The following is a 12,631-nucleotide window of genomic DNA, read 5'->3' as shown; positions in this document are numbered from 1 at the left end:
TTGTTGATATTGTTAAGAGGGTTTTTTTGGAGGGGCCACCCTAAACCCTAAACCTAGACATCTGAAGGCTGTTTAGGGAAGTTTTGAATGTTTGATGTTGTATTGTGTTTTTAATATTCTGATGGGAGCTGCCCAGAGTGGCTGGGGAAACCCAGCCAGATGGGTGGGGTATAAATAATAAATTATTATTGTTATTATTGTTATTGTTATTACATTGCCCTGGTCTCTGAACACTCCCTGTGGGATCAGCGGCATGATGTCTCTGAACGCCAATTGCTGGGGTGTCACTGCTTGGGTTTCGTGCCACAGGCATCTGGTTGGTCACTATGGCAACAGGAGGCTGAATTGGACGGACTTGTCCAAGGGCAGAGCTTTCCTTGTGTAATGGAGGAGGATGGGATGAGTGGGTGGGGGTAGCAAACGCGTCTACGGAAACGGCGGACTTACCTGTTCAAACAAGCCCATGCACAGCACCGGGTACGAAGTGTAGAAGACATTGTAGAGGGCAAGGAACCAGCCCTCCAGCAGAGGCTGAGGTGGAAGAGCAAAACCAGAGAAGATTAGATGGGTTTCCTTCACACATAACTTGCAACCGGTGTTAGGAACCTATGACCCTATGTCGTTGGACTACAACTCCTATCATCCGGCCCATGCCAGCTGCTGAGACCTATGGTCCAGTGACACTTAGAGGTTCACCGATGTTCACCAAGAAGAGGCATCCCTTCGTTCAGGAATGAATGCCTCTTCTGAACAGAGGCCGTCTTTCACCTCTTGAATGCAGTAGGGAATGAGACCTTCTCATAGAAAGGATGAGGGACATCGGTGACCCTCCAGGTGTTGTCAGACTACAACTCCCATCATTCCTGACCACTGGCCATTTCTGGCTTTAAAGGGATATGCATTTTATGGAGAACACGCTACCTTATCAATTTACCTTTTCTCTCTCCCCATCTCTGTTTCTCTCTCCCTCCCTCCCTCCCTCCCCTCTTTCACACACATAAGTATACAGCTAGAAAAAGAGAACATCACATTGCACCACCATTTATGAATCAGGCACCATTTCCCTCCCATGATGCCCTCGAATAGTGCTTGACTTGTGCAGTTGGGCAGGAGAAGAAGAAGAAGAAGAGTTTGGATTTGATATCCCGCCTTTCACTCCCTTTAAGGAGTCTCAAAGCGGCTAACATTCTCCTTTCCCTTCCTCCCCCACAACAAACACTCTGTGAGGTGAGTGGGGCTGAGAGACTTCAGAGAAGTGTGACTGGCCCAAGGTCACCCAGCAGCTGCATGTGGAGGAGCGGAGACGCGAACCCGGTTCCCCAGATTACGAGACTACCGCTCTTAACCACTACACCACACTGGCTCTCATCATCACCATCTTATTATTATTTATACCCCATAGTTGCTGCTGGGTTTGCCACAAGCAGGGGCAATAACAATTAAAAAATAAAACATAACAAAAACACAGTACTCAAACCCAGGATCTTCTGTCTCACAGGTCATCATGCCCAGTACCATATCACCTCGGAAGCGAACAAAACAGCAGAATGAAAGGGTACTAACTGCAGGGAGAGGGCAGGGGGGAACCCCTTAAAATTCACTATGTAGAGTGCATAGTTTAAACTATGGAACTCACCACCACAAGAGGCAGCGACGACTGCCAACTTAGATAGCTTAAAAAGAGGATTAAACAAATTTGCGGAGGTGGAGAAGTCTATCAATGGTTATTCGTCAAGTTGGCTATGCTCTGCCTCTGCAGAGGCAATAACACACCACTTGCTGGAAGCTGGAAGAGTGCACAGGAGATAACTCTTGTGTTCAGAGCCTGAGGTCATCCTACAGGTATCTGATTGGCCAGTGTGACATGATGCTAAATGAGCCCCTTGGTCCCTATCCCTTCTTACCTGCGCTGTGAAGCCAGTGTAGAAAGCAAACCAGATCTGCACCATCATGCCGGCGAAGGTCTTGTAGAAGAAGTAGCGGAGGAACTTGCAGATCCGGAGGTAGGACCACCGGCCGTGGACAAAGAGGAGCCGCTCCAGGTAGCGGAACTGAGCCAGGGCATAATCGCTGCACTGAACAGCCTGCATCCCTTCCTGTCCGCTGATCCCGACTCCGATGTCGGCAGCTGGAGAGAGAAAAAGGCAATCGATAAAGTAAGTGGTTTTGTGTGCCATGATTTGTCATGGCTGCTTTAGCGGAGATTCCTGCATTGCAGCTGAAGACCTAGAATAGGCAACCGCAAACTCGGCCCTCCAGATGTTTTGGGACTACAATTCCCATCATCCCTGACCACTGGTCCTGTTAGCTAGGGATGATGGGAGTTGCGTGGCGAGTTCCCGCCTCCCCCCAATGTAAATAAAGACACGTGTATTAAGTTAATGGGCTAAAATTGGCCACAACTTTATTGGTTACAGGTAAGAGCGGTATTGGCTTAGGCATTGGTCCTATCAGACTATCCGGCTTCAGCCTGCTTGCATGAAGACTGGGAAGGGTTAACACCAGCAGGGGGAGCCCTGCTGATGCACATCAACTAGGTACTCCCCCGGGGCCACCGCTCGGGGGTGCGCTTTAGGCCCTGACCTCCATAGGCTTTGGACGAGGCAACGCCCCCCGGAATCCTTTACCGGACTACCCTTCAGTATATGGGGGAGGTGATGGTGCTCCTCCCACCCAACTCATCTACATAACAATACCCCTACCAATGCCTAACTGCCAAAACCAAAGGAGTTGTGACGATTTGCTACGAGGTAGGGACGCGGGTGGCGCTGTGGTTTAAACCACAGAGCCTAGGACTTGCCGATCAGAAGGTCGGCGGTTCGAATCCCCGCAATGACTGAGTGAGCTCCCGTTGCTCGGTCCCTGCTCCTGCCAACCTAGCAGTTCGAAAGCACCTCAAAGTGCAAGTAGATAAATAGGTACCACTCTGGCGGGAAGGTAAACGGCATTTCCGTGCGCTGCTCTGGTTCGCCAGAAGTGGCTTAGTCCTGCTGGCCACATGACCCGGAAGCTGTACGCCGGCTCCCTCGGCCAATAAAGCGAGATGAGCGCCGCAACCCCAGAGTCGGTCACGACTGGACCTGATGGTCAGGGGTCCCTTTACCTTTACCTAGGCGAAAAACCAAATGGCCGGTGCCAATTTGCCAAGTGGAAAAAAATTCCTACAAGGCCCCTTGACGGCGACCAACCGAGGTCCATAGCAATGTCAGAAGGGGAACCTTAAAGGGCAGGCAGGTGGGAAACAGCAGCAGCTGTGCAGGCAAAAGAGGGAGATCCCGGGGCCGCGCTTGCCTTAAGTGAGGCAAGCCACCACCCCCCCCTGAGCCAGCGGATTGGCTGGCTCAGGGGATGACACGGCCCGAGGATTCCCCTGATCGCGCGGGGGCTGGAAACCAGCCTCCACGGGCGTGTTGGGGGCGTGAAGCCCGCAACCCCACCTCCTCCTGATGTCGGAAGTGGCGTTGTAGTCCCAAAACATCTGGAGGGCCAAGTTTGGGGGTGCCTGACCTAGAAGCTCAAGTCTTCTCGGTCCCCTGGGAACAGGCCTCACTTTTAATCATGTTGACGTCATTGGCCCCATCTCCAATGGCCAAGGAGATGGCTTTCTTGTGCCGCTTGACCATCTGAACGATGAGGGCTTTCTGCTTGGGAGTCACCCTGCAGCAGATCACGGCCTGGCAGGTGGTGGCCAGTTCCACAAAGGCTTTTTCCATCGCGTTCTCCTGGTCCTTCTTAGTTCTGTCGCGGCAGCAGCCTAAGCGCTGTCGCCAGCTCAGGTTCTCCTCCTCCGTGGTCGATCCCTCCGTGTGGAAGATTTTATCCTGGGAGGAAAATGAGGAGACACCCAATCAGATGGTCTTTACAGTGGTACCTCAGGTTACATACACTTCAGGTTACATATGCTTCAGGTTACAGACTCCGCTAACCCAGAAATAGTGCTTCAGGTTAAGAACTTTGCTTCAGGATGAGAACAGAAATCGTGCTCTGGCGGCGCGGCGGAAGCAGAAGGCCCCATTAGCTAAAGTGGTGCTTCAGGTTAAGAACAGTTTCAGGTTAAGAATGGACCTCCGGAATGAATTAAGCACTTAACCTGAGGTACCACTGTATTTGTTAAGAGACCACCCCAAATTCTCGGTTCCTGTCGCGGATGAATTGCCACCTGGGATAGGAACAATGCATCATATGTGATGGGAGTGTGTGCATATCAAACAATTTTGGAGGGCCATTCAAGAGGAACATTAAAAAATGCTTAATAATAATATATAATAATATTAATTTATTATTTATACCCCGCCCATCTGGCTGAGTTTCCCCAGCCACTCTGGGTGGCTCCCAATCGAATGTTAAAAACAGCACAGCATTAAATATTAAAAACTTCCCTAAACAGGGCTGCCTTCAGATGTCTTTTAAAGATAGGATAGCTGCTTATTTCCTTCACTTCTGAAGGGAGGGCATTCCACAGGGTGGGCGCCACCACCGAAAAGGCCCTCTGCCTGCTTCCCTGCAACCTCATTTCTCACAGGGAGGGAACCGCCAGAAGGCCCTCAGGAGATGGACCCCGGTGTCTGGGCTGAACGATGGGGGTGGAGACGCTCCTTCAGGGATACTGGGCCATTTAGGGCTTGAAAGGTCAGCACCAACACTTTGAATTGTGCTCAGAAACGTACTGGGAGCCAACGTAGGTCTTTCAGGACCTGTGTTATGTGGTCTCGGCGGCTGCTCCCAGTCCCCAGTTTGGCTGCCACATTCTGGATTAGTTGCAGTTTCTGGGTCACCTTCAAAGGTAGCCCCACGTAGAGCACATTGCAGTAGTCCAAGCGGGAGATAACTAGAGCACCCACCACTCTGGCCAGACAGTCCGCAGGCAGGTAGGTCTCAGCCTACCATGGTTCCATGGATAGGAACCATGTACCATATGTGGTGGGAGTGTGTGCATATCAAACAATTTTGGAGGGACATTCAAGAGGAACTTTAAAAAATGCTTAAAATATCATGTAATAAAAAACCAGGTGTCAAAACTTCGCTGGCTAGAAAGAAGCACTGGTTCAGTGTGTCTGCTTTGAAAGAGGCTAAACTGCCTGGCTGTATATTGTCCCCCTGCTTATTTAACTTATATGCAGGATTCATCATGCGAAAGGCTGGGCTGGATGAACCCCAAGCCGGAATTAAGATCGCCGGAAGAAATATCAACAACCTCAGATATGCAGATGACACAACCTTGATGGCAGAAAGTGAGGAGGAATTAAAGAACCTTTTAATGAGGGTGAAAGAGGAGAGCACAAAATATGGTCTGAAGCTCAACATCAAAAAAACGAAGATCATGGCCACTGGTCCCATCACCTCCTGGCAAATAGAAGGGGAAGAAATGGAGGCAGTGAGAGATTTTACTTTCTTGGGCTCCATGATCACTGCAGATGGTGACAGCAGCCACGAAATTAAAAGACGCCTGCTTCTTAGGAGGAAGGCGATGGCAAACCTAGACAGCATCTTAAAAAGCAGAGACATCACCTTGCCAACAAAGGTCCATGTAGTAAAAGCTATGGTTTTCCCAGTAGTGATGTATGGAAGTGAGAGCTGGACCATAAAGAAGGCTGATCGCTGAAGAATGGATGCTTTTGAATTCTGGTGCTGGAGGAGACTCTTGAGAGTCCCATGGACTGCAAGAAGATCCAACCTCTCCATTCGGAAGGAAATCAGCCCTGAGTGCTCACTGGAAGGACAGATCCTGAAGCTGAGGCTCCAAGACTTTGGCCACCTCATGGGAAGAGAAGACTCCCTGGAAAGACCCTGATGCTGGGAAAGATGGAGGGCACAAGGAGAAGGGGACGACAGAGGACGAGATGGTGGGACAGTGTTCTCGAAGCGGCCAACATGAGTTTGACCAAACTGCTGGAGGCAGTGGAAGACAGGAGTGCCTGGTGTGCTCTGGTCCAGGGGGTCACCAAGAGGCGGACACGACTGAACGACTAAACAGCAACAACAACAACAAACTGCCTGGAGGATATTTGGGCTGCAAAAATACTTTCCATTTCTAGAATTTAAGTCTGGGAGGGAAGGAAGAGGGGTACAGCAAAAATATATATCTCACCAGGAAGTCTCCGGTGACCACCAATGCTTTTTTGCCATGTGGCAGAGAGGTCGGGAAAGATAGGAATGACTTTTCTTTGCAGAGGCCTTCTCCACTGCTAGCTAAGCTGCTATTGCTGTACCAGCCTGGCTCCAGGATCTCGCTGCAAAACAAGGCGGGTGGTTGAAGGGCCAAAACAGAAACACTGACACACTTCTTCATATAACCAACATACTTAAGTCTGACTAGTAATAATAATAATAATAATAATAATAATAATAATTTATTATTCATACCCCACCCATCTGGCTGGGTTTCCCCAGCCACTCTGGGCGACTTCCAGCAAAACACTAAAATACAACAACCTATTAAACATTAAAAGCTTCCCTGAACAGGGCTGCCTTCAGATGTCTTCTAAAAGTCTGGTAGTTGTTTTTCTCTTTGACATCTGGTGGGAGGGCGTGACACAGGGCAGGCGCCACCACCAAGAAGGCCCTCTGCCTGCTTCCCTGTAACTTGGCTTCTCGCAGGGAGGGAACCGCCAGAAGGCCCTCGGCGCTGGACCTCAGTGTCCGGGCAGAACGATGGAGGTGGAGATGCTCCTTCAGGTATACTGGACCAAGGCCGTTTAGGGCTTTCAAGGCCAGCACCTACACTTTGAATTGTGCTCGGAAACGTACTGGGAGCCAGTGTAGGTCTTTCAAGACTGGTGTTAATGCATGAAGGGGTTAATACCATAGAGTAAGCTAGCCTGCCAGGCTTAACTAGGTAGGGACTAGGTAACCGAGCCTTTGATCCCTCTGTCTACCTGAGAAGCTCAACATGAGAGGTGGCTAAGCTGGTTGCTCCAGTTTAGCCGCATGGCTTTAACAAGCCTTCCTTGGGTTCCTATACAATGGTACATCCGTTCTCAAACGAAATCCATTCCAGAAGCCCGTTCGGCTTCCGAAACATTCGAAAACCGAGGCGAGGCTTCCCATTGGTTGCAAGAGCTTCTTGCACTCAGCGGAAGCCGCGTAGCACATTCAGATTCCGAAAAACATTTGAAAACAGAAGCATTTACTTCCAGGTTTTGGGCGTTTGGGAGTCGAAACGTACAATATTCGAAGCGTCCAGGAACCAAATAATTTCATCCCTTTGCAACTAAGCCAAGTTCTACTGCCTGTGCAATTTTTCCCAAAGCTGCCTGGAACAGCTCATGACTCGGACCTTTGAAGCGCTTGTAAGTAAACCATGGGTTCAGGTTACAAGACTCAACATGAGGAAGAACTTTCTAAGATATATATATATATATATATGCTAGGAGAAGTGGGAAACTTTGGAAGAGAGGGCATATTTCGAAGGTCTAACAGCTTACATTTCCACTACATGTTTTGTGATTTTAAATCTCTGCTGGGAGCTCAGCGGACACCCATACCTGATTTCACTCTCCTCTAGAATACTCATGTCGTCCGAGAGAAGTCGACAGGCAAAGCCAATATTGACAGCAGTCTCTGAAAACGCAAGGAAAGAGCAAAAATGAGACGAGGGTGCCCTGACGAGATGCGCCAACGACCACGGCCACTTTTATATACAGTGGTACCTCGGGTTACAAACACTTCAGGTTACAGACTCCGCTAACCCGGAAGTAGTACCTCGGGTTAAGAACTTTACCTCAGGATGAGAACAGAAATCGTGCGGCAGCAGGAGGCCCCATTAGCTAAAGTGGTACCTCAGGTTAAGAACAGTTCCAGGTTAAGAACAGATCTCCAGAACGAATTAAGTTCGTAACCAGAGGTACCACTGTAATAATAATAATTTATTATTTATACACCGCCCATCTGGCTGGGTTTGCCCAACAGCTCCTAATGGAATATTAAAAACATAATATACTATTAAACATTAAAAACTTCCCTAAACGGGGCTGCCTTCAGATGCATTCTAAACAACAGACAGTTGTTTATCTCCTTGACATCTGATGGGAGGGCGTTCCACATGGCGGGTGCCACCACCGAGAAGGCCCTCCGCCTGGTTTCCTGCAACCTCACTTCTCGCAGGGAGGGGACCACCAGAAGACCCTCGGAGCTGGACCTCCGTGTCCGGGGTGGAGACACTCCTTCAGGGATATTGGGCCATTTAGGGCTTTCAAGGTCAGCACCAACCCTTTGAATTGTGTTGGAAACATCCTGGGAGCCAATGTAGGTCTTTCAGGACTGGTGTTATGTGGTCTCCACTCCCAGTCACCAGTCCAGCTGCCGCATTTTGGATTAGTTGCAGTTTCTGGGTCACCTTCAAAGGGAGCCCCACATAGAGCGCATGGCAGGAGTCAAAGCAGGAGATAACTAGAGCATGCACCACTCAGTGCGGGCAGGGAGGGTCTCATCCTGCGTACCAGATGGAGCTGGCAGACAGCTGCCCTGGACACAGAATTGACCTGTGCCTCCATGGAGTCCAAAATGCACAGGACACACACACACACACACACACACACACACACACACACACAGAAACAAATGTTTTCATAGAATCATAGAATTGTGGAGTTAATAGGGACCCCAAGAGAAAAAATGTAGTATAAACACCGACAACTGGGAAACACTGGCCTGCGAGGGCTCCAGTTGGAGAACAGCCTTTACCAAAGGTGTCGTGGGCTTTGGAGACACTCGAACTCAGGACGCGAGGGAGAAACGTGCTAAGCGGAAGGCACGCTTGGCAAACCCTCACCGGGATCAACTCCTGCCCGGAAACCTATGTCCCCACTGTGGAAGGATGTGGGGATCCAGAACTGGCCTCCACAGTCACTTACGGACTCGCTGTGAAAACCGTGTTTATGGAAGACAATCGGCTACGAGGGATCGCCAAAGAAGGGCCGTAAAGGTAGCCAGGTGGGGGCTGGCTGAGGGCAGGTAGAAGTTGGTGGGACGGATGCCTTACCTTGCTTGTCTCCCGTCAACACCCACACTTTGATGTCCCCCCTTTTGAGAAGCTGAATGGTTTCGGGGACCCCGTCTTGCAGTTTGTCCTCGATAGCCGTGGCCCCCAAGAGCTGAGAGAGGAAGACCAAGACAAAGCAACGATGGAACTCAAGCTCATAGCTGTCAACTTACAGATTTGGAAATAAGGGACCAGCAGCCTCGAAAATAAGGGATCAGCAGCCAAAATAAGGGATTTTCAGAGCGCTGGTATGTTCAGCTTCTGAGCCCCTCTGAACCAAAGGCAGAAAGCCCAGCCAGCAGCCAAACGAAGCCTCAAGCGGTGGTTCCCACAGCGCAGCAACCCGGCAGAGGAGACGCAGCAGGGAAAACCACCGTCACCTCTCCGCTGGGAAGCGCTGAGCAAAGGCGAGTCCCCAGGCAACGCGGCCGATTTGATCAGCACAAGGCATGCAAGCTCCACCCCCCCAGTCGTTCTTAGACTCCTTATTGGGTGAGCAACACAGCCAAGCAACACAGTTGGAGCCCCCCTCCTCCCTGGCCGGCAGGGAGGGAGGGAAAGGAGCTGCTTCCTTTGAAACCCGGGAAATTTAAGGGACATCATCAATAAGGGACAGCAGCGGGACACGGCGCTGGGATAAGGGGCTGTCCCGCCAAATAAGGGACGCTTGACAGCTATGCTCTAGCTAACCCAGAAACCTTTCGCCCCCAGCTCCTTCCTCGCTCGTAATACCAGACTCCAACAGGGGCTTGTAGGACGGAACGGAACGTGGGAAGTTTCAGGAGAGCAGAAGTAGCTGGGTCAACCGCAAAGCAGTTGGCTGCCGTCATCTGACTTCGCTTTGCTCGCTTTGCTCCTCCCTTCGCTTTGCTTCGCTTTGCTCCTCCCTCCCTCCTAACTTGACCCCCAACAACTGATCTGCACCCAGATTTCTGGGTGGGGTGGGGAGCTTGAAGGGGGAAATTGTGGGCTTGATGTGAATAATTTTTGGACCAGGGGGAGGTTGAGGTCTCCTTTATTTGTTAATTAGTGGCTCTGAGTATTGCTTTGTCTATTTTTCTGAATACAGTGGTACCTTGGTTCTCAAATGCCTTGGTACTCAAATGCCTTGGTTCTCAAATGCCTGGTTCTCAAACACCTTGGTTCTCAAACACGTTGGTTCTCATATGCCTTGGTTCTCAAACACCTCAAACATGTAGAAACCCGGAAGTAAGTGTTCCGGTTTTCGAACATTTTTCAGAAGCCGAACGTCCGACGTGGCTGTCAGCTATTGTTTCCGGGGCGCCTGCACCAATCAGAAGCCCTGCCTCGGTTTCCAAACATTTAGGAAGTCAAACAGACTTCTGGAACAGATTAAGTTTGGTGATTTTGTTTTTGCGCTTTATTTTGTTTTGGTTTTTGAGGCTTTTTCGGTTCATTTGTTTTCCTGACTTTGTAGAACCCAGTTCAGCTACTGATGGATTGATAGTGCGACTACAGAAATGGATAAAAGCCCCCCATCCAAACAATGACTATCATCAGTGCAGGTAAGAAAAAAAAGTAATTTTAATTTGGAAATATGGCATTATGTATTTTTGTGGTTTTCTGTTGTGGACCACCCTGAGACCTGTGGGTATATAGGTAAAGGGACCCCTGACCATTAGGTCCAGTCGTGGCCGACTCTGGGGTTGCGGCGCTCATCTCGCTTTATTGGCGGAGGGAGCCGGCGTACAGCTTCCGGGTCGTGTGGCCAGCAGGACTAAGCCGCTTCTGGCGAACCAGAGCAGCACACGGAAACGCTGTTTACCTTCCCGCCGGAGCGGTACCTATTTATCTACTTGCACTGGTGTGCTTTTGAACTGCTAGGTTGGCAGGAGCAGGGACCGAGCAATGGGAGCTCACCCCATCATTGCGGGGAGTCGAACCGCCGACCTTCTGATCGGCAAGTCCTAGGCTCTGTGGTTTAACCCACAGTGATATATAGCAGTACACAATTTTTTAATAGTAGTGACAGTAATGGTGAGAATAATAAATAATAATAAATCATAATAATGACACCCTGTTCCTAGAAAAGGAAGTCTGGCCACAGGAGAAACCTTTTACTGACCAAAGGATCTCTTACCCTGAGATCCCTCTCGATCTCCTCATAAACCTTGTCCAGTTCTTGGGCTCGATTCTGCAGCAAGACGCTGGCAGCATGGTGTTTCTTACTCCACAGGGAAAACTCGCTCTCGTCCACATCTCTCATCGCCACGCACAGAGTCCTCAGCGTCTCGGCCGCGAATGTCTAGGAGAGGCGAAAGCAGAGACTGCTGGGAAGATGGATTTCTGCAGAAGGGGGCAGCGTGGCGCAGCTGGGAGTCATTTTGGACTCACGGCTGTCCATGGAGGTGCAGGTCAGTTCTGTGTCCAGGGTGGCTGTCTACCAGCTCCACCTGGTACGCAGGATGAGACCCTCCCTGCCCGCAGACTGTCTGGCCAGAGTGGTGCATGCTCTGGTTATCTCCCGCTTGGACTACTGCAATGCGCTCTACGTGGAGCTACCTTTGAAGGTGACCCGGCAACTGCAACTAATCCAGAATGCAGCAGCCAGACTGGGGACTGGGAGTGGAGACCATATAACACCGGTCCTGAAAGACCTACGTTGTCTCCCAGGACGTTTCCAAACACAATTCAAAGGATTGGTGCTGACCTTTAAAGCCCTAAATGGCCCAGTAGATCTGAAGGAGCGTCTCCACCCCCATCGTTCTGCCCGGACACTGAGGTCCAGCTCTGAGGGACTTCTGGCACTTTCCTCCCTGCGATAAGTGAGGTTACAGGGAACCAGGCAGAGGGCCTTCTCGGTGGTGGCGCCTGCCCTGTGGAACGCCCTCCCGTCAGATGTCAAGGAAATAAGCAACTATCTGACTTTTAGAAGACATCTGAAGGCAGCCCTCTTTAGGGAAGTTTTTAATGTTTGACGTTTTAATGTATTTTTAATCGCTAGGACTGGGACATATCCCTGTCTAAAATCCTGAAGGACAGCTGCTGCCAGCCAGTGTCAACAACATTGAACTAGACGGACCAGTGGTCTGACTCTGTCAAAGGCATCTTCCTATGTTCCCTTTAGTCACCACCATGAGGTCTAGAATCTTACTTTAGCTTTGTGGGAAGGACCTAAGCTCACTTCGATATTTCGATTTAGGGCAGGTGGAATTCTGGTGGCAATGTTTCATTTCTCCCTCAAATAAACAGCCTCGTCCAACAGCTACAAGACTGTGGAGGGATTCATTTTTACATTTACATTCCCCTGAGGAGCTCAAGGCGTTGTACGGAGATACCCCCCCCCCCCTATTTTATCCTCACAAATTTGTGAGGGAGAGGGAGTTGACTTGAGAGCCAGTGTGGTGTAGTGGATAGGAGTGGTAGACTCGTAATCTGGGGAACCGGGTTCGAGTCTCCGCTCCTCCACATGCAGCTGCAGGGTGACCTTGGGCCAGTCAAACTTCTCTGAAGTCTCTCAGCCCCACTCACCTCACAGAGTGTTTGTTGTGGGGGAGGACGGGAAAGGAGATTGTTAGCCGCTTTGAGACTCCTTAAAGGTAAAGATAAAGTGACCCCTGACCATTAGGTCCAGTCGTGGCCGACTCTGGGGTTGCGGCGCTCATCTCGCTTTACTGGCCGAGGGAGCCG

The 12,631-nt window shown here is 50.3% G+C and overlaps 1 protein-coding gene across 1 annotated transcript in view; it reads right to left on the bottom strand.

The window, feature by feature from the left end:
- Window positions 1-12,631, bottom strand: part of ATP8B3 (ATPase phospholipid transporting 8B3) — a 49,290-nt gene that overhangs the window by 5,473 nt on the left and 31,186 nt on the right. Inside the window, exons 18-24 of the mRNA XM_077922017.1 lie at window positions 11,082-11,246; window positions 8,981-9,092; window positions 7,485-7,560; window positions 6,089-6,230; window positions 3,551-3,821; window positions 1,905-2,128; window positions 448-531 (exon numbers count right to left, since the gene is read on the bottom strand). Of these exons, the coding sequence (XP_077778143.1) occupies window positions 448-531; window positions 1,905-2,128; window positions 3,551-3,821; window positions 6,089-6,230; window positions 7,485-7,560; window positions 8,981-9,092; window positions 11,082-11,246 (1,074 nt within the window). The remainder of the gene's footprint in view (window positions 1-447; window positions 532-1,904; window positions 2,129-3,550; window positions 3,822-6,088; window positions 6,231-7,484; window positions 7,561-8,980; window positions 9,093-11,081; window positions 11,247-12,631) is intronic.

This window comes from Podarcis muralis, chromosome 18 (assembly GCF_964188315.1).
Source record: "Podarcis muralis chromosome 18, rPodMur119.hap1.1, whole genome shotgun sequence".
NCBI lineage: Eukaryota > Metazoa > Chordata > Lepidosauria > Squamata > Lacertidae > Podarcis > Podarcis muralis.
This window is presented reverse-complemented; position numbering and strand designations above follow the sequence as displayed.